The sequence below is a fragment of the Fukomys damarensis genome, unplaced genomic scaffold (genome assembly GCF_012274545.1).
Source record: "Fukomys damarensis isolate Sample0158 unplaced genomic scaffold, DMR_v1.0_HiC HiC_scaffold_11, whole genome shotgun sequence".
Classification (NCBI taxonomy): domain Eukaryota; kingdom Metazoa; phylum Chordata; class Mammalia; order Rodentia; family Bathyergidae; genus Fukomys; species Fukomys damarensis.
Window position 1 is genome coordinate 48,179,182 of NW_022900923.1, and position 25,801 is coordinate 48,204,982.

General features: G+C 48.1%; 1 protein-coding gene and 1 long non-coding RNA gene across 3 annotated transcripts in view; one reads left to right on the plus strand and one right to left on the minus strand.

The window, feature by feature from the left end:
• Itpkb (inositol-trisphosphate 3-kinase B) overlaps positions 1 to 25,801 on the plus strand; it is a 109,231-nt gene that overhangs the window by 27,507 nt on the left and 55,923 nt on the right. Inside the window, exon 3 of the mRNA XM_010613233.1 lies at positions 3 to 1,481. Coding sequence (XP_010611535.1) covers positions 3 to 1,481 — 1,479 coding nt within the window. The remainder of the gene's footprint in view (positions 1 to 2; positions 1,482 to 25,801) is intronic.
• The window catches only part of LOC104854595, a 10,589-nt gene continuing 2,235 nt past the window's right edge, over positions 17,448 to 25,801 (minus strand). The window contains exons 2-3 of one of the 2 annotated variants that reach the window (XR_778180.2): positions 20,953 to 21,127; positions 17,448 to 17,829 (exon numbers count right to left, since the gene is read on the minus strand). This is a non-coding gene — a long non-coding RNA (uncharacterized LOC104854595). The remainder of the gene's footprint in view (positions 17,830 to 20,952; positions 21,128 to 25,801) is intronic. The other variant, XR_778181.2, reaches the window with a different exon arrangement.

Below are 25,801 nucleotides of genomic sequence, written 5' to 3' on the forward strand. Positions count from 1 at the left end.
AGAACGTGCAGGTGAACCAGAAAGTGGGCCTATTCGAGGCGCACATCCAAGCACAGAGTGCTGCCACCCTGGCGCCCCGCAGCCCGCGCCTAGGCCGGGCCCGCTCACCCTCTCCGAGCTCCATCCGCAGCAGCAGCCAGCCCCCGAAAAGGGGCCTGGCTCAGGGGCCCCCCAGCGAGGAACGGAGGACAAAATCCTGGGGGGACCAGTGTCCAGAGACTCCCGACGTGGACTCCGAGAGGAGAGGTTTCAGCTCGATCCCCTCGAAGGACAAGGAGGGAGTGGCGCTCCTCCAGGGCTGGGCCATCCGGACCGAACCAGATGCTTATAATACAGCGGCTTCGCAGAAGAGGGAGAAGGGACCTCCTGCCAGTCCCTGTGGTGACTCACCGGACCTTGCCGTGGAAATTGACAAAAGTGACACCCCTGTTTCAGAAACTTGGAGCTGTGAAGCTCCTGTATTGGAGCCTGTCGGACCAAGCTTAGGGATGGACACAGAAGTAGCAGGGCCAGTCACATCCGTAGGGCCTCACCGTCCACATGACACTGCCCTCATGGAGTGGGCCAGCGAGCCTGGGGACTCACACCCCGGGGAGGCCCTGGTGGAGCGGCAAGGGCAGTTTCTGGGCAGTGAGACAAGCCCGACCCCAGAATGGGTTGGGCAGTGTGATGGAGAACCCCGTGGGAAGGCGGGGAGAGGGACTCTGCCCTCTGGCAGCCCCTTCTCCAGGGAGCCTGAAGTCCCTGAAAAGCCGGCAAAGAACCCTGCACCTGTGCCAGGCTTGGAGCTGTCAGAGGCCCTGAGCTGCTCAGCGCTACCTGGACACCTGGGTTCTGTAGGCGCTGGGGAGGCTCAGCCTCTCCCTGACAGAGCCGGGGAAGGGTCTCCCTCCTGGGGCTTGCTTGGGGGCAGTCCCGCAGCACAGCCAGGGCCCAAGCAGGTGGAGGCCCGAGTTCCTTCTGGCAGAATGTTGGAGCCTCTGCCCTGCTGGGAACTGGGGAAAAGCCTGAATGAACCCCAGTGCTCTCCCAGGGACGGTGTGCAGCCTCGGGGCTCCAGGCCTTGGCTGCCTCCCATGGAGGAAGCTGGCCTGGCCAGGACCCCAGGCACAGGGGTACAAAAGAAGGGGACTTGGGAAAGCCAGCTGCAGGATGGAGATGCCCGCCCCCGGCCAGAGCAGCTTCCCTTGGACCAGGACAAGCCTTCCTTGAGAGAGGCCTGCAGCCCCAGCAGCTCACCTGCTATACCTGCCGTCATCATTACAGACATGGGTGCTCAGGAGGACGGCAGCTTGGAGGAGGTGCACGGAAGCCCTCGGGGCAGCCTGCCCCTGAGGAAGCTGTCCTCTTCTTCTGCCTCCTCCACGGGCTTCTCCTCGTCCTATGAGGACTCGGAAGAGGACATTTCCAGTGACCCGGAACGCACCCTAGACCCCAACGCTGCCTTTCTTCATACCCTGGACCAGCAGAAACCCAGAGTGGTAAGTCTTGCCCTGAGGTTTTTTCTTGAGCTCATCCTGCTTTTAGCAGACCTTGATGCCTCACGTGTCCTCTGGTTTTCTTACTTTCTACTCAGTGCTGAAGATTGCCCAGGGTCCTGGAGCCACCCTAAGTAGTATTTCTTTCCAGGTGTTTGCCAGGGCCCTGTGTTCTGTGGGCGAGACAGTAAATGTGAGTCACTTCTATTGCTGTTTCCATGTCCATCTTCAAAAATAAGTTTTTAAGGTACCTTCTGTAGGTCTCACCACTCTTTTTGGGAGCATAACATTTGTAAGGATCACCAAAACAGTGGACAGAGCTGCTGAGCACAGAATTTGTCTGATCACCTGAAACCCTTAATTCTGTGATTGACGGAAGCTGATGAGGATGTCATCGGATTAACTCAGCCTCTACTAATAGGGCAGAGATGGGACCCTGTGACTGGACCCTGAAGCCTGGAGATGTGGTGGTGGCTGGTCTGTTGGGTAAGCAGTGGCCAAGCCTCCACAAGGTGCAGTGTCAGGGTGCTCAGTGTAACTAAGGTGGAGTTTGCTGTGAGCCAAAGTGAAAACCCTGCTTTGGCCAGGCAGGCTGGGCCACTGCTAGCAGGATGTCACATTGGGTGAATCACCTTAGATGGTGAAGGGTGAGAGTTGGGACAGGTCCGTTTCCGCTTGGTCTTTGGGGTCATCACACTGGCATCTTGTTCTAGTGGTGCTGCTGGACAGGACTTTATTTCTGTCACATGGTTAGTCTGAGTCAGAGGCTGCTTTCACTCTCCAGAGGACCGGTGTCTTTCAGAAGGTGTAAGCACTGGGACAAGCACTTCTAAGAAAGTCTGACCTTTCTCTTAGCTTTTCCAGAGCATGGGGAGTTTCCTAGCTCTGTGGAAGGGGTTGTGCTGCCCTGAGAAAGGCTGGGTGCTCTATAGTAGCCAGGCTGTATCTTTCTCTGCAATGGGGTGCTGTATGTTTCTGCTCAGTGTCATTCACCGAGGGGTTTGAACTCTGAAGCATTCTGTCCAACTCCCACTTCAGAAATCACAGTCTGAAATTTTGAATTTCTTTTCCTGAGACTCTGCTTTCTGCTGATCTGGAGGCAAATGTGTATGCAAAATCTGGGCCCAGTAAGCCTGGCATTTTGTGGCCAGGACAGGGCCCAGGAATCTCACACCTGCCTTCAGGCATGGACACACCACTTTAGGGCGAACAGTGCGTCTGAGGGTATAGTGTGCGTGGGCCAGATTTCCTGCCCTCCTGCCCCACAGCTCTTTTCACTCCTCCCTCTGGCTTTTGAACCCCGAAGCCTGGCTGGCACACTCAGAGTTGTTTTAACTTGCTGTCCAAGTTTCCATTTGCCTTTTCTTGTGGTGGATTAGCAGCTATTAACTGGCTGGTTATCAAAACAGTTTGTACGTCCTGAGGTTTGAAAAGAGGTCTTGTCGGGAAATGACTTAAGGAGGAGATAAATATGGCAGGTGATACGTTGCCAAAGAGATGCCAGCCAGGAAACCAGAGGGATAGGGGGTGTTTCCAAGCCAGCTAACAGACCCAGAGGTAGGAATGGGAGTGACCTGTTGTCCTCTCACTTTTAAACAGGGTTTTAGACATCCACAGAATAGTCAGGAAAATTCCCTAAGGCTGACTGGGGTTCGCGTGTGCATGTGCAAGTGTGTTGGGGCTAGGGTTGGTAACCAACTTGAAATTATGGGATCCTAGGGACTTTTGGGCTTGGGTCAAGTGCTTGCTTGATAAGCAGTTGGCTTCATGTGCAGATTTTGAGCAGAAACTTTATTTGTGACACCAAAACATGTACTCTTTGCGTCAAAATCACTCGAGTCCTGGATATTTTGTCTACCGAAGGCCCTGCATCTTCGCTGATTGGGTGTGTGGCTCGGCCCTGGGCCCTGGTGTTTGACAGATAAGCCTAAGGCTGCACTCTGAGCCACTGGGGTCCCCAGGCTGAATTCTCTTCTGTCTACACTGCTACTCCGCGTGGCAGCTGGACATACACTTGCTCCCACTCACTCCTGCATGCTCAGCGTGCTCACCCCTCCCCTCACACCCTACGGCGCACCTGCCCATACACGTTCACATTCCGGCTCACACACGCACACTCATGTTCAGCGTCCCTGTCACACTGACCCATGCCAGACCAGAGAACCCGTGAATGCTGCCTCCTTCGTGGGTGCCTCGTGGTGCAGGCTGGCTGCTCTAAGGAGTGGGCGTGTGCTGGGGTGTGCTGGCAGGGCGTGGCAGCCTTCTGCTCCTACAGGTACGGACCCTGGAATTTGCTTGGAAGTAACTGTATTACACACCTAGTCTGGAATGGCTTAAATGCAGGGCTGTTCACAGGTACTGTTCCCTGTGATCTAAACAGAACTGAACTGCCCAGAGCTGATGGTGCCATCTCTCTTCTTAGAAACTAATCATCAGTCATTTACTGTCCATTCTGGAGTATCGGGGCCATTGAGACACCGGTGGAAAGTGCTATGTTAAAATATGCATGCATTTTACTTTACAAATTAGATTTTATCGATTTGCTCCACAGTTGTAGTTGGCATACAGAAACAAAACAAGACAGAACACTGCCCTATTTATGTGACAGGTTGTATAAAGGAGTATAATATGCCAAAACCTCTGCTTTGTTGGTGCTTTCCGCATTTTAAGGGTCATTGGAATTTGTTTAGTTGGATTTTTTTTTTTTTAATATTGACCCTTGTGTTGCTTTGGGGTTTTTTTAGTGAAAAAATTAACACTCATGGCACAATGTTCAAGCAGTTGAAAATGATTGTATATGGTTTTGAGAAGTGTGTAGCAGTGTTATTTCTGAGTAACTAAACCAAGTTTTAGGGGCACTTTAAAAATACATCTAGTGGTAAATAGTTTAAGTGGAAAATTCTTTCCTAGATGAGAGTGTTGAAGGCCCAGATTGTGGGGTTTCATGTGTGCTCTCTTCCGAGGATGAGGTGGCCTTCTCACTTAGGTGTGTGGAGAGGATTCTCCTGGACAAGTCTCAGCAGCTTTCAGATCTGGAAGGACCCTGGTCATGTATGGGAGATTCCAGGTGCTCCTTTAGGGATGAAGAAACCAGGACCAGAAGGCAGTGAGACCTCAGGACACACTTGTGCCCATGAGCTCTGCCTCTCTGGCCTAGTTTCTCCTTTTATAACATGCGCATAGCAGGAAGGTGATCTCATGGGGTCCACCTCATCCTAATGCTTCGTGACTAACTTAGAGATTTGATTCAAAACTTGATGTGTTCAAAGTGCACATCATGGTGTCTGGAAGGGCAGCTGGGTGTCTTTGGTGTGGACCTTGGCATGGAGGCTGAAGTGGGCACTTCAGTATTCTGCTTTGACTTGAGCCCATTGATCCATCTGCTTGTCTGCTCTCTTTACCAGAAAAGTGCTTCTTTGTAATTTCACACTGAAAAAGTACCACCATAGCAACAAATCATCCACGCAATTCCTATTTTTGTTAATAATCAGACAGCTCTTAGAGATTGTGCTGGTAGGATGCCAGAGTATTAACCTAAGAATATTGATTCTATTGACAAAAAGGGGGTCTTTGGCCCTTTGGATGTTTAAAATTTGCAAACTGAGGCTTTGCCAATTAGGAACCAAAACATCACTTCAAACACATTGTCTTAACAAAGATAAAAATATTCAGTCAGCTTAAAATGCTTTCCAATAAATAAGGAGAAAAGAAGAGGTTGATTCTCAACCTTACTCTCCATGCAGATGTTAAAGGTTTAAGGCACACTTTGCCTTTAGGTTTTACAAGAAAACATGCTAAATCAGTCAGGTGCTGCTTTAGAAAAGTGGATTTCAGGTGCTCTGAAAGCCATCTTTAGAGCTTCTGCTGCATTGGGGCTGAGTCACTCTTCTGACTGTTGGCACATGCCTGTTAAATGTAGTTGCAGATTAGATTAGTTCTCTGTAGTTTATTTATACTCCTAGGAGTATTGATAACATTGTTTAGACCTATTTTATTTTGTCAGGTTTCAGTTTAGTTATCTAGAGGTTAGAATTTTAAAGAATTTAATGGGAAAATTTTACATCTTGATAGAATAAAACCTGTAGATTTCAGATAATCAGCAAGTGATTCTGAATTAATATGAATGGTCTTCTAAACTGGGTCATGATTGCACCCTTGGTGTTAAGGGTTCTGTGGCTGTGGGTCTGGATGGGAGAAGACAGCTTGGCATCTGACTTGATGTGTGCACAGCATACTTTCAACTCCAGGACAAGTGTGCCTTGCAGTGATTTTTTTTTTCTAATACTGTGAATGTCAGAAGCATATTTTTCATTAATCAGAAGTCATTACTTAAAAATCATACTAAACCCAGATGAACTCTTTGTTAAGATGAAAAGTCCTTTAGACTGCAAACTACCTGTTTGAGATTTTGTATAATGAATTCTCCCAAGTGTTCTGTAACCCTATACTCTAGTATTAACTTAGTGAACCAAGTAATGGTCATGCCATAGGCAGTCTCAACATCACAGAGGAGAAAGACCTAGCATTTCTTTCAGGCCTGTGAGTCCAGTCCATGTGACTGCGGACAGCCTGCTTCCCTGGCCTCCTGAACCTACAGTCAATCTCCAATTAGTGTAGTTCTACCGCCAACTTTGAGTCTCACCAAGGTCCTCCCAGACACCTTCTTCCCACTAGGACCCCTTTCTTCATCCCAGCTTCATGGTGCAGTTAGAGCCCTGATTGCTTTCTCTAGGAGTAAATTCTTAAGGTTATAATTCAAGTCTCTTGAGCCGAAAGACAGTAGAGATACATGTGCTCTCAGGAAGTTAGGCCTTGGTGCTTGCCATTAAAACATAACATACACTTTTTTCTGAAGCTTCCATATTGAACATTATGTACTTCTGGGTCTAGGAGAAGTTTGGAAACTCATCTTCTCCAATATTCACATTTTATAGATGTCGAGAGCTGGACTAGAAAGTGTTCAATACAGTTGCAGGACCCATGTTTCTCTTTTTTCCTTTGAAGATTCCCTTGGCTATTAACACAGTACATGCTTTTAGAACATGCACTAAAGGAATGAGTAAATAAATGAGTGAAAGAAAACACCTCATAAAAAATTGTTGTACCATTTGAAAGATGAACAAAGAAAGGAACAATTCTAGTGAGGGCAAAGTCATTGCTTATCCCATGTTCTTGCTGCCACAGAGGTAGGGCTGGACCCAGGTTTAGGAGACCTGGGTCAGTCTACACATGGCTTGCACTGTGGAAAAATGGTACATGTGTGGGCTTGGGGACAGTGAGAGTTCCAGGATGTAGTGTTTATAAAAGTGCCCAGCATACCACGTGGCATATATCAGAGGCCCAATAAGCATTGGTACAAGTGGAGTTGGGAGACCTTGACTCCTGTCATGGCGAGGCCATGTCGTCTGGAAAGTTCACGGGGCCTTGAGAGGAATGCTTTGGAGTAACCCTATTTTTATTTTAAGTTCCACTTTCATCCCAAAACAATCCTGAAAAATGACTTTGCTTCATCCAAAGAGGGTGGAATGAAGTTCATTTCTGAAAGGCCATTATGGAGCCATGGAATTTTCCTAGAGTGTAATTTTACTGACCATCTAGCAGAAGGCTGGTGTTACCTGACACCTTGCTCCCTTCCTACTGTAGTTTCTTTTTGTTCACTTGTTGGTTGGACATGACCTTAAAGCTTGGACTCTGAGAGCTAGGTGGGGGCGCTTAGTCAGTGAAGTGCCTGCTGTACAGGTCTCCAGGGCCAAGGTCCAGCATGTCTGCTTCTTACAGTGTTCTCAGGGCAGACGGCTGTGGTGTTTCTTAGGGTATGTGGAGCCTTCTAGGCTGTGTGTGATGGGGAGTCAGCATGTCAGCTTTGGACAACTTGTGTGTATTTCTTAACAGTGGCATTAAGAATTCACTGTTAGAAATCCAATCTCCTCTTGCTGAGCGTTAGTTGGACATTTTATTGACTTGATACCATGTAATGAAAACCCATTCAGCAAAAGGTATCTCTTCTGGTTGTCAGTCAATACATTTTTTTCATTTCCTGAAATTTTTACATGTTTCAGACCAGTTACTAATTTTGTAAGTGTAGCAGTATAGCTCAGTTGGTAGAGTGCTTGCCTAGCATGCATGAGGCCCTGGGTTCAATCCCTACCATCAAAAAAAAAAAAGAAAGAAAAGAAAAAGTAGGAGCTACAGAAAATGAAGCCGAATGAGTCTCTACAGCTCATTCTTGTATGATTTCATGGGGGGGCATTTTTATTTTCGTATCTCTGAATAAGTAGAAAAATGGCTCCTTCAGCCTGGGATAATGGGGGTTAATTTTCAGCTGAAAAAGATCTTCTCTCATAAAGCTCATTGTTATCCTGTTAATCTCACATTTTACTTTTGTGGTAAGATTCTGGGTGGAAAGGGAAAATGAATGATACAGACATAACCATTGAGATTATTTCCGCTGACCTGGTGACCAAGTTAGGGTTCACCTAGTCTGGAGATGATGATACGAATTAATGAAGCAGGTTAAGGGTCCAGTCTGGGCCGAGACCTCCCCTGAACGGGTGGCCCCATTGCTCACTTTATAAAGTTGATCTCGGTGTAGGGCCCGAGGGCATGAACAAGATGTGAAAGGGCATTGAGCTCGGTTGTTTTTGTCATTGCCACTCTTAAAAAGTTGTCTGAAGTCAGGCTCTTCCTACCCCATCCATTGAATCAAAATGAAAAAACTGTACTGTTTTCCAAGAAGAGGCTGTATTACATTTTATATTCCCAGTGCTCAATATTTTTATACACTGCAGGGAATGTTCGGCTGCTGCAGGAGAGAGGGATCGGGTTCCCTGGTGCCTGGCTGTCCACCCAGCTCATTCTCCGTGTGCTGCTGGCCAGTGGGACCTGGGCATTTACAGGGGAGGTCATAGCTCCCACCCCCACCCCCGGGCAGTTCCTAGCAAGTGTATTTCCAATTTTGCTGACATTCTTTCCAAGCTCAGCTCAATTTGTTTTCCTCTTCTCTATGGCAATTGATGACTAGGTGGTAGAGTGTGTAATTGGGCAGGATCTCCTGCTAAGTGCTTCTTCCCGGGCTGTGTGGGAACTGGTATTTGTCTAATCTCCTGCCTATGCATGAATGTGTAATACTTTCTTTTTATAAGCTAGCATCTGAATAGTAGGTTTAATAAAGTAAGACTCATAACCTTATGGAGGAAGGACGCTGGCTGGTATGGACACTTTTGGAGTATCACTTCTGTAATGCTTATCTAACCTGAATCTATTAGCAGGAAACTGAAAAGGCCTCTGTATGACAATGAGATAAACAGTTTAATCTCTTAACAATATCAAGTGGAAAATCCAACTTCCTGCCAGTAGTTTAAGAAATGGCGGGAGATTTTGTTAGGGACAAATAATCCTGAGACCCAGATTGCTGAGCCGTGGGTGGGAAAACTTGGTTGCTGTGTTATAGCTGGGAGGTTTGGGTTTGAGAAACTAAAAAAAATTCTAATAGGTACAAATTATGCTAGTGTAGGGGACATTTTGGATGTGTTACGATTGGATGTGTTAGTCCAGATGAGGTGGCTGAGACCTTTTCCTCCCTGTTTTCTTCAACTTTCTCATTCATCATCATCACAATCATTGCAGCATGAAGCATTTATTAGTGTGGAGCACCTTGCTAACTCCTTGTGATTTAGGAGAGCCAGGTCCTTCAGGGTCCACCCCTGGAGTTCCGTGTGCTGGAAAGACCAGGGACTCTCAGGTTCACCACTTGGCCTCTTCAGGCTTTGGTCTCCTCATCTGCAAAATGGAAATGTTGATGATCTTCCTACTTGATGTGGCCTGAGTCCCAAACGAGAGTGCAAGAGAGTCATTGTGGAAGTGGGTGGATTCCTTTCACAGTTTTCCAAGAGAGGAAGGATTAGGACAAGTACCTCATTGGAGTGATGTAGTGTTACTTCTGTTTGGCTTAAAGAGAAACTGTGAAGGCCTCTGTCAAAAACAGCCTTTCTGTCCATAGCAGAGCCGCTTCTAAAGTGAACACAGTAGTGGGGTAGAGCACAGGGATGAGTCTACTTGCCTGACAGCACCCTGATTCCTCTTGGCGGGGAAGAGGCTCCTCCTGCCTGAATAGCATCCTGGCTGGCACAGATGGGGCATGCAGCTCCCCGGCTGTGGCTTGCCACTCCTAGGTGGGCATGGAAGCGGGAGGGACATGAGGGAAGGCGGCAGCAGGCGGGGAGGGCAGCAAGTGGGATCTGATGCTCCCTGAGTAAGGCTGTCAGTTCTGGAATAATTGAGAGCAACTTGCACTCTAGATTTGGAGTATACACAGTGGGAGTATTGATTTTTCTGGTAACTTTTGCTGGTTTTCTCATCATGAGTCCTGGAAAGTTAAAGAGGAATTTAGCAAAGTCTTGAGTCTTTAACACAGATATTACATTCATCAAATCCATGCTGGAAGCCTCATTTGTGACCTGGTCACATACCTTGGCTGGATCTGTAAACTTTTGCCACTTTTTTCAAAGGAGCTGGATCTTCCTTCTAGTAGGTGCCCACACATACTTGTGCTAGAGAGGCTGGCCTAATCAGGGCTGGCCCTGTTTTGGGGATCTGCCCTCTTGAGACAAAGCTGATTCCAACAGACATACTTTTGATGGGTGAAACTCAAGAACAAGCTGTGTGGCCAGTGAACAAGCACATTCATTAAATATGAGTTAATGAATAAACAGTTGATGTGGGCACATGAAATGCAGAAAGCTTTGCTGTATGTTGTGGAACAGGGTGTGGAGGAGTTGGATTTGGGTGATGGCCATCAGGGCAGCATTGTGGGGTGAAGGTCTTGAGTTTGCTTCCTCTGTTAAAGTGGGCCAGCAGAGGGACCCTTCTGGATCTACAGGAGGCTTGGGAGGTTGAGATGAAAGAGGGCCACCTTCACCCTCAGTGCACCGGACTTCCACAGGTGACACTTGGCTGGTAGGAGACAACTGGTTGTTGTCATTCCTCAGCCTTTTATGCTAGACTTGCAACTTGTACCATTCCCTTTCACTTGAAAGTGAAGCAGGGTACCCAAGAGCGTATTTCTGGCTTTAGTATTTTCCCTCCGAAAAATAGTGGAGTCCCAGAGCTCTGATGTGGAAGCGTGTCGAGGTGTGTGCTGGAGTAGGCTTACTCTGCCAAGCCGGAAATCAGACGGTCTGCAGAATAAGCAGCTTGAATCCGCGAGACCTGAATGCAGACCCTTGCTCCATCTCAGATCTTGCAGAGATTTAACTTCTCACGTCCTCAGTTTCCTCACCTCCCACACTTTGCTCCAAGGTAGTGCTCTTCTCTTACATCCTGTTGTGAAGATGAAGTGGGGTGAGGTGAGTAGAGTTGTGAGCACAAAGCAGGCCTGGGAGTAGCGGACCCCCTCTTCTGTCTCCTCTAGCCTACTGTGAAGTGTGCTTGTCAAGGTCTCCAACTTACCTTTATCAAGTGCCTAAGTCGTGGCCAGTCACCCTGAGTCCCGTGTGTAAGAGCTGCACAGGGTGATGACAGTGCAGAGGCAAAAAAGGCCCAGCATTTGGCGGTGTAGTCTGCTTCTTCCTTTCTCTCTCCCTTCGTTCCTCTTCTTTCTTCATGTGTCTTTAACTCTTCGTGGTGCCATACCTGGTGGCCATTACAACAGAGATGCTTTGTTGCACTGGGCCCACGAGGCCTCCACGTGGACACTCACAGGGACTCAGGCCCAGGCAGCTCTGGGGGCTCTGAAGCCCACTTTGCACCCCACGTCTGCTCACAGTGAGCCAGACAGCCTGACTACCATGCCCCAAGCTGCACTTTGCCACCATCCTCAGGGCCAGATGGTGGAGCGGACTAAATCCCAATCTGGTGAAAGGACTGCGTCCTGCACCCTGAGTGTGCCGGCTCACTTTTGTCGCAGGAAGGCCTGCAGGAACTCATGTGGACACAGCAGGAGCCAACGCTATGTGGTGATAAGTTCTGCCCAAGCAGTGTCCTGAGCATCGCTGCCTGTCGAGTGCAGCTGCCATCTCCACTATGCACAGATGTATGATTTGCTCCTTTTCTTACGGATGTAACATGAACAGCCCATGGTGTTAATTCTAAGGATTCACATCTTTCCTGCCCGCTGGTGGTCCACTCAGGGAGCTTCTCAAAGGCACACTGGGCATCTCCCTGGGAGGAGCCTACGCACGCAGAGAATGCTTTTTGAGGGCTAATCCTCCCGTCTGGAGAGACATCTCAGACTGGTATCTCAGTACCACCCAGAGACCAAGGGAAGAGCATCCCAGGCACGTGGCAGCAGACCTTGGAGGCAGTGTGACTGTGAGGCCGCTGCACAGCAGCTGCCTTATTGCCCCAACCTGGGAATGTACACAGGACGGTAATTAGTTTTGGTATTAGGAAAAAGCCATATGGGGCAGCGTCTGAGTTGCTGTTGACCTTGTGGTATTACACTGTACATTAAAAATCAGCCTGCTGTCTCCTGAGAGCTGCCGCTGGCCTCCTGCAGACTGTTAGTTAACATTGAGAAGCTGCCCAAAGTCCTATAGGTCTGGGGCTAGTGGCTCAGTAGTAGCATTCTTGCCTGGCATTTAAGAGGCCCGAGGTCTGATCCCCAGGACAATGAAAAATCCTGCAGGTCCTGAGGTTTGGCACTCCTTTGGCATCCTGGCCTGGCCTCTGATACCTCCCAGCAGTCATAGTTCGGGGAGTCCTGAGGATCCAGGGGTTGGCCTGCGGGAATACCTGAATGGGCGAGGGGCAGGTTGCTAGGGACCATTAGTTTGGCCTCTCATGGTAATTTGGGAACATGTGACATTAACTATAGAAAGAAAATGTCGAGAATGTCAGAAAATAACTCAGTGTGACCCTCACAAATAGGTGTTGTGAAAAGAAAGGTGAGTCCTGAGTATAGTTTTAAAAGTCAGTTGCATAAAGGGATAGGATAGAGCTCTTCAGCATTTCTCATGAAACTCACTGAGAATTACAATTCTGTACAAGTTCAGTATGAATGAATCACATTGTGCAGCTGTTAAAAATGCTGAGCATCCTTAGGATGCATGATAATAAAAATAATAGCATCTACAGTTTAGGAAGCATCCATTCTTTGCCAGGCAGGTTGCATTAATTGCTTCGTTTAACTTTTGCAAGGTGTGTATTATTTTTCTTCTTTAATAGCAAGCAGATCGATGATTAGACAGATGAGCTCATTAGTCTCAAATCCACAGCTGGGATTTGCAATTACCTGTGTCTCCAAGGGGCCTGTCCTTTCCTCTCTGTCTTCCCTCAACTGTCACCTGGAGAAGAGAGGAGGTGCTTTGTGCAGAGTGAGCTCTGAGTTAGTTTTGGGCCCCTGCCTTAGGAACATTGAAAACTAACTACACTGAGTACAGAGAGATGGGTGTCCTTAGCCACAGGGCCTGGGAGGTGGAGAGGATGAGGGTGTGTTGTCACTTTGGAAATACTAGATTTAGGGGAAAGAGTGTGTTCGCATAGCTGCCCTGGAGTAGCCTTTGAGTCTGGCTAAAGATCAAGTTACTGTTCGCAGAGGTGGAACTAAGAGAGGATTCTTTCCTTTTAAATGAATGGGCCTTTGTTTCATAACATGGTCTCAATAGATGCAACTCTACCAAAGTGAACTTCTGAGCTGCCTCACAGTCCCCAGGCTGGTAGGAAGGAATGAGGAGCAGGGAAAAGTTACTGCTCCTGGCTCTGCAGCCCACCTTCAGAGGGGGATGAGGAGCCCCTTTGTCTCAGGACAGGGGCTTTTAGTCAGGCCGAGCACAGATCTGTACACAGCTGGGTGCCTCTGGCCACCCTGAGAGAGGACTACAGACATGGCTGTTGCATGGGGCTCGCTGGATATTGTTAGATGCCACAGCACCCAGGCATTCTGAAGCAAGGTGGCCTAGACACAAGGGCACTGACTCTTAAATGTTAGGGGTAAAAGCCTGCTGTCGGCTTGTAACTTGAGCCCCTAAATTGGAACAGAATGCAGTCATTCAGGCCTGCAGACCTCACTTAGATGAGGAACGTGGTGAGGGAAAGGAGAAGGGTTCGCTTCAAAGGGGTCAGCAGGCAGGAAGCCCAGACTTTCCGCAGGTGAATGTCTTGGGGCTCCTCATCCACAAGGAGAGATAGCTGTGACGAAGGGTGTGAACCCTAGTGACTCCCAGCTCCTCCTTAGAAAGGGGCGTGGTGACCATCGCCTTGCCAAGCGGTGGCTTCCACCTGAGCATGGTGAAGGCCATTGGACCAGAGACCGGCCATAGCAATCTGTCACAGGAGAAGTGACTCCAGGCAGACCCCTGCCTTTCCGGGCTTCTAGATAATGATTCAGGTGTCACTTTCAGGAGGGGACATCTGAGTCACATTCAGTATTTGGCTGCTTCAAATAAAGCGTTCCTGTGTGTCGTCTTGAAACCGTGTGCTTTCCCTGCTTTGTGATAAATGCCCAGGAGTACAGTTGTCAGGTCATATGGTAGTTATGTGTTTGCTGTTTCTTTGTTTTTGTTTTTGCAGTAACAGGTATTGAATGCGGGGCCTTCACACTGAGTTATATCTTACTTACTTGTTTATTTATTTAGAAGACCTTGCTAAGTCACTGAGTTGCCCAGGCTTGGCTTGAATTTGCAGTCTTCGGAGTGCTGAGATTACAGCCCTGTGCCACTGTGCCTGGTTTATTGAGCTAAGCTGCCTGACTCTCCTCCAGAATGCCTGCACCATTCCACATTCCCAGAGTACATGATGGATCCAGTCTCCACATCCTCATCAGCATTTGGCTTAGTCATTCTTCCATTTTAGCCACTCTGACAGATAGGCAGGGCCATCTTGTGGGTTATTTTTATTTTTCTGGTGCTGAGGCTAAATCCCTGGCTGCAGCCATGTCAGCCAAGCACTCTACCACCAAGCGACACACCCAGCCTCTCAGTGTAGTTTTGTTTTTCCACAGTGGCTATTGAGGGTAAAAGCTTTGATATGCTTGTTTGCTGTCCCCTTCTATCTTAGTTGCTTTTCTCATTGCTAGGACAAAATACCTGACACCCACAACTAAAAGGAGGAATTTTATTTTGGCTCACGTTCCAGTCTATAGATGGCACGACACAGGGATCTGGTGGAGGAATAGCCGCTCATCTCATGGCAGCCAGGGAGCAGAGCACAAAGGTAGGAGCCAGGGAAGAAATGCACCCAGGTCAAGCCTCCAGTGGCTCACTCTTCCAACCAGACCCCCCAACACCAAGGCAGGTGTAGTACATCCATCCACCTTCTGTGATCCCAGCCTATGAACACATGAGGCTTTGGGTGGGTGGGTCGGGGAGACACCATAATAGAAACCGTAACACCTTCCATTAAATGATCTGGATTTAAAAAGACGAGTGACAACAAAAATGTTCTCAGAGTTGGTGTGGAAATGGGCAAAGCCTTGGGTCTCCAGTATGAGTTTTGCTCCCTGGGCTTCAGGTGAGGACACCTGACCATCTGTGAGGTGCACCCCAGCCCTCAGGACCCTCTGACTTCTGGGTGGGCACCATGGTGGGAGCTGTGGAGTGCAAGGAGCCAGGGTGGTGGCCCCAGCCCCACACCCTGTCACCTCACCTTGCAGCGGTCTCTCCAGAATCCTGCCCAGGCTGACCAAGGAAAGTTGCCAGTGGGTCAGAGCCTGGAAATAAAAACAAAGGAACCAAAGTAGGGTGTCCCCGCACTGCCACCCTCATCTCCCTCTGGGGCACTCTGAAAGAAACAGCACCAGGAAGGGCAGCTGGGGTCCACAGCGCAATCTCTGCTATCCCCCAGGGCTGCTGTGTTTCCTCACTCTCGTGAGCTTTTGTGACCTGCACTGGGGCCTTTTTCTCCACCCCAGTCTGCCCCTCATCTGACTGGTGAATTCCTCCGACTTCAGCTCTAGACTCCAGGGGCAGGTCCCACGGTGGGTGAGGCTGCCTCCACAGTCTTCCCTGGGAGCGTGCAGCTCCAGCTGTCTCTTGGATGCAGTTCTGCGACACAGTTGTGCTGACAGCCCTGGAAATGCTCTCTCTCTACTTTAAAGGGGAAAAAAATGGTGTATGTAATTTAGAACTGCTACAACAGCAGCTGGAGACTGTAGCACTTTTGGGGTTGTCTTCTGGTCTCTATTCCCGTTCCAGGGGGGAAGTGGGCTCCAGGGTCTGCTTCCATGGGGCAGTAGGGAGGCACCATGTGCTTAAGAATGTGTGCATGTTTATTTTTCTGCCTCATGATGTAGGCGGAGCTTTTTAATGTGTAAAAGCATCCTTAGTCCTGATTCCAGTGAGTCATAAGAAATGCAAAGGTATGTTATTTGTTCCTTGCTATAATGAAGTATAATATTTGAAAAATCTCCTTTGGTGAATTTGTGTAAACAGTCTGTCACAAAGAAAGGATTGTTTGCTAGGTGGGCTTAACGGATTTTAGAAAATGAGCAAAGGATTTTTACATGTATCCCATGAGCCTGAGAAGTGGAAACAGTCTCGTGAAGACAGATGACTGCAGACTTTCCACATAGTCCTCAGAGACCATTAGAGCTGCCCAACACAGTTTGGCAAGGGGTCATGGGGCTCAAGACCAGAGGTGTAACTGAATCAAATGAGTTTGGCTCGGAATATTTTTCTGGTTTAGTACATTTTGAGGAGCTAATTTGAGATTTTGGGTTGAAGTTGCTGGACAGATTTTTTTAAAACACAACAAACTCTTGTTGCAGTCCTGGTGCAGATTAAAAATTTATGTTTGTGCCTGGGTTGAGTTTAAATCCATGAATGAATTACAGCCGTTGGTGAGTAGTTCATGTTGATTCAGGTCACTCCTTCAGATAGCATCAGTGTTATAGTTTATTTGCCATGAACTTGCAAATGGTTTTCTGTGCTTATCTTCTGGTTTTTTAAATATTCTGGCTGAGAGTCTCTGTACTTGGAGTTGTCCTTCGTAGTGACCTGGAAGTAATAAATACACTGAAGCAATGTAGATTTTCTAAGTAGAATACTCAGGCTTTGTCTTTTGGTGTTTGGAGGAAGGTTTTACCACTCCTTGCAACTAGCTAGCTTTCAGCAAAGAGTGAATGTCTCTTAGTTCAGGCAGCCCACCTATGTTTATTATGTCCAGGCAGGCAGGGATACACACATAAGTGAGTCTTAGTCCTCACCTTCTAGGAGCTTGCATTTTAGTGGAGGAGGCAGTTACAATATCTAACATATATCACACATTTGTTAGGTGGCAGGCATTGCTCCAGAGGTTGAGGGATGTGCCTGAAGTCACAGTAACACAGGAGTTAGGATGTGGCCTCAGACTTGTACTAGCAGTCTCTCAGTATTGTACTCTGATACTGGGGCAAGTCAGTTTTGTGCTGTGGGAGGCCCTTCTGGGCACTGTAGGATATTTAGCAGCATCTGTGTCTAGTAGCACCTGCCCACTTGTGGCAAACAACTAAGTTCTTCATAACTGGGTGCCATGGTGCTCACCTGTCGTCCAAGCAACTCAGGAAGCTGAGGCAGGAGGGTCATTGAGCCCAAGAATTTGAGGCCAGTAGGGGCAACATTGCCCCTATCTTGTAGGGCCAAGGATGCAGCTCAGTGGCTCTGTGTTCTCCTGGCAAGTGCAAGGTACTGCGTTTGAGCACCAGTACCCTCCCCCCGCACGACTCTATCTTTTAAAAACAATCTTGGTTAATCACCCCTGGTTCAAAGCCATTTTTTTACAGCTTGCCCTTGTAACCACTACTCTATCCTATCTTCTTAGATAAGTGAGGGCAGTAAGTGTGTTTTTAGTGATAAGTTCAGATTACTGCTGGCAGCAGCAGCCAGATGCCAAGACTACCTGGGGTCTTGGGAAGAGAAATGCTCTTAGACATGGTGTAGTTTGAGTGGAAATTTGAAGGTGTGGACCTTTCTGTGATTCCTAAATCAGAGAAAGGGGAAGAGCAGTTGGAATAGAAGGACTCACATGCACAAGAGTAGGAGAGCATAAAAAAGGCAATAATGACAGGGAGTCCAGACCCTTCTTTCTCCTCTCTCTTGCTGCTTTATTTCCTCCCTTCAAGCAGCAAGCCAGGTTCTCAGCCCCATGTCCTTCTTTCTTCAAATGGTGCACGAAGTAGGTTCTATTGCAGTAACAAACAACCCCACAGTCTGACCGAATGAAAGCAACAAAGGGTTCTTTCTTGATGCTGTGTCTTGGATCTGGGCCAGCTGTGGGCTCTGCTCCCTGTTGTCCCCATTCCGTGACCTGGGATGATGATGTTGGTAATCTTGGTAGAGGGAAGAAATGTGGCAGATCTGATGTGGAGAGCTGCAGCCCAGAGAAGCGACACACAGCACTTCTGCTCACACTGAGCGCCAAGCAGGTCTCTTGACCACACCTAATTCAAAGGGGCAAGGAGAGTAGAGATCAACCGTGTGTCCCAGAGAAGAACTAGAGATATTTGGAAGGACAGCATTCATGTCTACCAAGAGAAGCCTTCACTCACAGCTGCCTCATGTGGCTTTCAAGAGGGCTTTTTGCCAAACTGAGTGAGAAATTGCTCAGTGAAAAGAGAAAATAAGACTGTCAAAAAGTTTTAATTTTCTAAGTCAGAGGAGGTCCTTGTGAGGTAGACCAGGTCACAGGCTCAGGTTGGAGTGAGGACATTGTGGGTGGGAAAGAAAGTTCTAAAAGTAAATACAGCCTAGGTGTGGTGGGTTGTTTTAATGAGGCGAGGGAGTTGTCTAGGACACTGGTAGTTAATCTGAGCAGCAGAATGCATTCTTTGGTTGCTAATGTGGCAGAAAGGACAATTTTAAAGTCCCAGCCAAATGTCAAGCAACAGAATAGTGTCCTTTGTGAACTGTAAATGTGTAGGCTGTCTTAGAAGACATGCTAACAGAAGTGACAGAGATGGTCTTAGCCTAAACAAATTCCTCCTAAACCAGGGTTCGCCTTGCTAGACACTCCTTTGGGCCAGAGCTCTGTCCCAGACCCTGGATGAGGAGATAGAGAGGGAGCCTGGCTGCAGTAGATCTAAAATGGGATGAGACCGGAAACCTGTGGGGAGGGCACAGTGCTTGTCATCCCTGACAGAGGGGACACTGAGAAAAACCGATAGAAATAGCAATCATTTGTCACTTCCCTCTTCAATGAAGCCATGTCTCCAAACCTGGTTTCCGTGCCGCTTCTGAACTGCTTCTGTCTGTGGTGTGAGGTGGACATTAGGTGCAGGAGCGGGATGGAGGGGACACTGGCATCCATGCAGAGGGTGCCAGAAGCCGGCACTCTTGAGAACTTGGGGCAGGGCCAGGCAGGCGATGAGATCAGCCTGAAGTGGCCATCTGGGGCCAGGGTCTCTTCACCTCTGTGGTCTCACCATAGCCTGTGTTGCATTTGTATGTAAGTGTGTGCGTAAAGGGAGTGTGTGCGTGTGGCTGCGTTCACCCTTGTGTCCAGCAGAGGACTGCATGGAAGTGGGGGCAGTTGGGTGAGCATTACTGACTGCCTGTGGTTTGCTGATAGCTGCCTCAACTGGGTTGCATGTTTCCTCCAGGGTTTGACTTTTTCATACCCAGGCCTGTGCTGCTTGTCACTTTCAGGGCAGCTATGCAGACATCGCCCTTCTGGAGCTTCAGCAGGGTACACAGGACCAGAGCACTCAAGTCCAGGTGGAGCCTGAGAGCTGGGCCCCAGAACCGACCAAGGAGGGGCCTGTGCAAGGTCATGGGCTGAGGCATGCAGGGCCAAGGCAAGCACCAGCTCCTCCTCCTCCCAGGGAGGGCTCCCTGACTCGAGCCTACCACCTCAGCACCTTTGCAGTCTCACTGTGAAACTGATGTGCTGCATACAGCTGAACAGGAAGTGGTGCAATCTGAGTACAGGAAGCTCTGGGAATTTGAGGAGGCCTGCAAGCAGGAATGGGTGCAGCCTCCGCTTCCTTTACCTTCTTTCTGAGTTGCCCACCCAGTGGGAGTAGCTGTAGACACTTGCTTACCCTCCGCTACTCTTGGATTGGGACTGCACCCACAATGCACCAGGAACACTAAGGAACCAGAAAGCTGGGACCTCATGGGCATCTGCTGTTCCCATGAGGAGGCTCTAGGCTGCTGGAACTGGGGTAGAGGAAGGACTCAGGGGCTTGGCTTCCAAGAGAGCCTTGCTGCAGTAGCAAAGTGATTAAAACCCACTCTTACCATGAGCGCTGAGGTCTCCGGAAGACACAGGTGCTAAATATAAAACCACAACTATTACCTCACCCTTGCTAAGTTTCCACCCTCGTGGTTTACTGTACCCCACAGTAGAGATTTCCTGAAGCCCTTCTGGAGCTAGGGGCCCAGTAGAGGGAGGACCCACCACCTCACCCTGGGGGCCTGATGTGGAGGTGGCTTAAGAAAAGGGAGGAGAAAAGGAGATCCACGAGAATAAATACCTCACTTCCCACTAGTGAGCTTCTCACTGGCTGCACTGGGACCAATATGGTGCCAGCCTGCTGTGAAGCCCCCAGAGAAGGGGATGGGTAGTACTTCTGGAGAATTCTGCCCAGCATTTGCTGCCTCCAGGACAAGTCTTATGGGTAGACTTCTGGTTAAGCTCATTTATTTGAAGGTGTTCTGGGCATGTTAACCAACCGGCCATGACTGCATTGGGTGCAACAGGCCTCACTGTGTGGGGCTGTCCGGCACAGTGCAGGTCACTTGGTATTTTTGTCCTTGAGCAACTCTCTCTTCCAGTGTATGTATAAACACACACACACACACGCACACACACACACACACACACCCTCTAGGGCTGGGAACTGGTAAGGGATTGATTACATTTGCAAAATTTCAAGATTTATCAAGCTGGAATCAAAGGATTTGAGAGGGAGAAAAGAGGCAAAAGATAGTCTCAGAAATGTCCTGTAAGATCAGACAGGGTATTGGCCTAATTTGGGGTTCCTTTTGTACTGAGGATTTGAACCCAGGGCCTTCTCACTGACCTACATCCTAGCTCTTTTGATTGATTGATTGATTGCTTGAGACAGGTTCATGTTGAGTCACTGAATTGCATCAGCTGGGCTCAAACTTGTGATCCTCCTGCCTCAGCCTCCCAGAGTGCTGGGATCACAGGTGTGTGCAACCATGCCCATCTCGGCCTAAACTCACAAAAACCCTCCACAGCTTCTGTCTAGAAATCCTTCATAATTCTTTCTTTGTGATGTGTACATAAAGTCCAGAGGGATGATGAAGCGTGGTCCCTTGGACTCCGGGCTCATCTGACTTCCCTGATGCCACCCAGTCAACTGCTGACCCCCCTTACCCATCAGGGGCCTGGCCAGGGGTTCAGGAGGGTGTAGTCAGTGCATGAAATCAAATAGCAAATAGAAAATGGTGCATCAGAGTTAGACTGTGGGGAAAGAAGCAGTTTAAGGTTCCTTTGAGGTACCTTTGCCTGCTTTTTTAGTAAGAAGTACTGAGAAGGTACGCTTTGCTTTGGGCCCCACAAATTATGTAGCCAGGCCTGCTTGTTTCTTTCTTACCTGCAGATTTGGTGTGGTTTTCCCATCATTTCTAGAAAGAAAGGCAAGTACTATAATGAAGAGATCCCTGGAAACATCAGCACCTCCATTTGTTTTCCTCTTGATATTCTGAAGGTCATGGCTACCAGTCACTCCGCCCCACACTTCTTTTCCAATGCTGTTAGCGCAGCAGCTTCTAGAGGCAGAGAATTGGGGAGAAAAGAGATAGAGGCAGGGAAGACAAATTTCATCCATTGCTGGAAAGCAGCTCAGTTTTGTATCTGTTTAGTTAGGCATCTTCCTGCCTCGGAGCCGTTTGTTCAAAGGCACTTACTGTGTTCCCAGATCTGGGCAGGAAACTGTAGGGACACAAGACAGGAACCATATGCAAGGCTCCAGGAAATGAGCCCTTGCTCTCATCCATGAGCTTTATTGAGGGATTGTTTGTGAGCTGGGAGGCTGTACTATACCAAGCAAATTAAACATTGTCCTTGGCCCCAGGGGATCTTGCTGTCAGACATGGCCTGATGGAGAAGGCTGTGAGGACAACATGACCACAGATAAGGTAGGTCTACGGACATCGACCAGCTGGCGTGAGGGCCCTGCCCACTGCCACTTCTCACCCTTGGTCCATGGTCATGGATATTGCATAGACAGAGTTGAATCAGGGAATTCTCATCTCCTCTGCTTCCCCCGAAATTTCTTGTAATAAGGAGGACGGATGTCAAGAGCCACAGTACCCCTCCGTCAGCCTGCCACCTACTTTCCAAACCTCTCAGGACCAGAGTGGCCCTTGCCCCACCCTTACATTTTAAGTGTTCACCACTTCATGTCTGTTACTATAAAATGCACATCAGACATTCCTAGACCATCAGAGACCTGCATTTTCTGTGCTTGTGCCAGATCCGACACACCCAGGTAGCCCAGGCAGTGAGGAGGCAGGGGAGGTCATCTCTGTTTCAGTGTGCTGCAAGGGTCTCTGTTCTTTGCCAGGGGCCTGGCCACATATCACCTGTGAAACACCCCTGTGCTAGGAAGTTATTCATTGTTTTTCTGAAATCCAAGTGTAACTGCTCATCCTGCACTTTCTCTGGAAGCTCAACATTAGAGGGCAGTTTGGTCACCGCCTTTGTGAAATGGGTAACTCCAGAAACAGGAGAGCTGGTGGCCAGGAGGCTTCCAGAGGTCGTAAGAGGCCACATTTCTGGGGCTGGTGGGGCTCAGTGCCTTCCCACAACACCATCTGGTATTCTCAGGCCTGGGGACAGTCTTCTGTGTACTTCAGATGAGCCTACCATCTCCCCTGGGCGTTCTCCCAGGGTCCTGGCTGAATCCTGGACCAGAGTTGGGTGGGCCTGTTGGGCCTTCCTTAGATGTTGCTTGGGTCCCTGCCTTAATAGGTTAGGATGCCTTTTGCTGTGAGGAACAGAAAACTGCAACTTTTCTGGCTCCAACAATAAAGAAAATATTATTATTCCATATGAATAGGTCTCACAATAGGTACTCCAGCACTGGCTAATTTTTTTCTTTCTTTGAGACAGGGTTTTACTGTGTAACTCAGGCTCGCCTTGAACTCAATATGCAGCCTAGGCTAGCCAAAAACTCAAGATTTTCCTGCATTAGTCTCCCAAGTGCAGGAATTCTCAGCTTGAGCCACAGCTGTTTGGCTAAATTTTCACAGCAAAGTTACGGATCAGCATTCTTTGCATCTCGCTGCTCTGTCCCCATAGCATGTTGACTTAATCTCCTCTTGTGGCCGCAGGATGGCTGCGGCAGGTTCCATGTTCTTGGGGGATGTGATATCACCCTATAGAGGAGAGAGTTGGGGGCTTTTCTTGGTGTCTGAGGCTGAGACATCTTTCTCTGAAGGCCCCGCAGATGTGTCCTGTGTCAAACGGACAAGGATGTGCTAATGTCTACATCAGCTACGGTGGAGAGTGGCTCCTGATGATCAGTGTTTACTTCTGGAGAAGCTCCTTGGCACACATTTTGCTGAGTCCCTTGGGAGAAGATACACAGACTCAGACAGAATCAGACCCCTTGCGCCATTCACTGCCTTGTTTTGCAAAGGCTTCCAAGTGTGTTATTTCTCCTTTACGGTTTGTCATCGACAAGAAAGAAGCTAGTGAGAACCAGCACTCATGAGTAATTTAACTCATTCTAAGTGCACTTTGGGCTTGCTAAACTGCCTGATTTCATCTGTTTGCCACTTTAATGTATAGTAATAATTGCAGCCAACTTTGGTCAAGTCGTTTTGTGTCAGGCACTGTTCTAAACATCTTTCTCATGACAGCAGCCACTTTCAGAAGAGCTGCGCTTTCCTCACGGTGAAGAAGTACCAAGGGTACCTGGCAATGAGCTGCAGGCTACTTTTGGGGTCAGAGCTTATACACCATCCTGCTGTTGCTTTGTTGGCAGCTTCTGGATTGGGTGGCAGTTAATCCCACATGCAGCAATGAGCATATTCACAAATGTGGCCCTTTTTTCCTCTCACTTTAGTCATTTATTTTGGAAATAATTTCCTCCAGGGGTCAAGGGTCAAAAGTCAAGAGAGGATGAGCAGTTTGATGTTTCATCTTCATGCAGTACTTTGTGAAAAGGCCCAACCAGTTGCAGGGTCCCCCACAGAATAAGTGCTGCCCTTCATCTACTTCCATGGGCTTTTATTTGTAGTTTGCAACTGTCTGATTGTCTCTTAAAGAGGTTTTAATTTGTAATTCTTCCCTGCAAGAGAGATTATACGTTAGTTTTCTTGAGCTGATGGCCTGTTAATTACTTGATTGTAAATGGCTTGTTGATCTGCAAGGGGCAATCGCTGACCACATAGTGATAGCATTTTTATATTGTGAAATGTCAGTTATGCTGTTACAGATATTTTCCCATCCCAGAGTAATCTCTGAAAATTGTACTTCATTGCAAGAAAGTTCTCATTCTGAATTAGTCTACTAGATCCCCATTTTCCCTTGTGAAATTTTCATAACTGGCCTGGTCTGGAAACCCTATGGAATTGGGGCCAGTGGGTTTTGCTGATTGTTCCTTATTTGCACACCAGGCAAATAGGGTCTTATGATTTGTCCTTGGAGTACTGAACTGTGCCTTACCCTGGGAGGACTGGGCTTTTTGGAAGCCCTGTTTTGAGCCCCCAGGAAACAGTCTGGTTGGGAGTTGGTAGCACAGCCAGCCACCCCAGGCCCCTGGCCCTCTGGACGCTTCAGGGAAAGCGTGGTGAGTGTCACCCAGGCCCGGAAATCCAGACAGAGTGGCGACTGGAGACCTCATAGAATCCTTGTAATTAGAAGTGGAAAAGGGCTATTGGCTCCTCCTGCAGTTGCAACCAGTTTTAGAAGGTAACACAGTTTGCTCTGTCACTTGGAGCACTCAGTTGACTTTTCTGAGTCTTGTGTGTAAAATCTAACAGCTGGAGTAGGTCAGTGTTTTTAACCCATTTTGGGTCTGGCACCATTTTAGAAAGAGATTGAAAGCTGGATACCCTCTTCCTGGAAAAAAGGTGCTTCTCACAGGCCGTTTGCCTTCCCAGGACATTTGTAGTTAGAAATCTGTCGTCACCCCAGCCCATTGTGTCTACACAGTTAGAGCCCAAGTACTTACTGACCTCTGAAATCCTCCTCAGTTCAGAAAACCCATATTCTAGAGTTTTCTGTCAAGGAAGCTGTGGATTGGAGTGGGCTAAAAGGAGTCTCTTGAACTTGAGTTGGAAGAAGCCACTGTCCAGTCCCAAAGGTTTCATTATCAGATATTTTATGTGTTGTTTTATCAGTTGATAATTTTCAGGGTTGAATTCAACTTTGTGATACTATATTCTTTTCCTTCAACTTAAAAAAAATTTTTTTTGTACTGCCTCTGAAATTACTGAAATCTTCCAATAATTGGGATGGGGATGGGCTTGAACTAGCCCTTGAGCTTCTGCTCACAGGAAGGGGGGTCATTTGCCAGGTGTTCCTGGCAACTCCCAGTAGCTGTTGGTTTCTGCCTGCTCACCCCCAGCCTTGTCTCAGAGTCCTTCAGCACTTAGAACAAGAGGGAGAAGGCTGATTGGGGTGATGTTGATATGATCAGAGGATTGCTTGGGTGTTGGAAGATGGGAGAAAATTTCCTTTCAGTTGCTCTACTGCTTTCTGAACACTGTGGGGTTGCTTGCTTACCAAGCTTTGCTTCAGTTCCCAGGGACTTAATTCCTCAGATGACCTGTCTGACACGAGTCCTAAGGAATGATGTCAGCTTCATAGGTCAGGAGAAAATTGCCTGTGTAAGCCGATACGGCTGGAGTGAAGATGCCCACAGCCTCCAGCTGTGGCGGCCAGCCCAGCTTCCCGGAATGGGTGGCTACAGTCACAGATGAGCCTGGTGGGAGGTGGAAAATCCCTGCGCCTTATGTATGTGCATGGAGGTGTTTTTCATAGTTGGCTTTGGCCCAGGGAGTTAACAAGGTACGTTGGGGGATCAGAATCTTCAATGGCAGTTTCATGTTTCTGGACTCACTTCCCTCCCTCAAGCCACCAGAATGTTCCTGGAAAATGTAGGGTCGGTGATAAAGGGGCTGGCTTCTAATATTTTAGGGTAGCCTTGCTGTGTGAGAGTGGCGTGGAGGGTGGGGAGCCTTTGGGTTCCTGCCTTGAACTTTTCTTAGTCCCTTCTGGTTCTACCATCGTTACTAAGGCTGTTATCTACTACCTATTCTAGAATTCATCTCTGAACATGTAGCACTTTTGACCAAGCAAAAGCAGGGCTCTGATTAATTCTGTAAAGCGTATCCTTTTGCCAGTAATTCTCCTTTCAAATTCTAAGTTTATGAAGAGTTTGTTCCACAGTGCAAAGGAGCCTTACTTTTTTTTTTTTTTTTTTTTTTTTT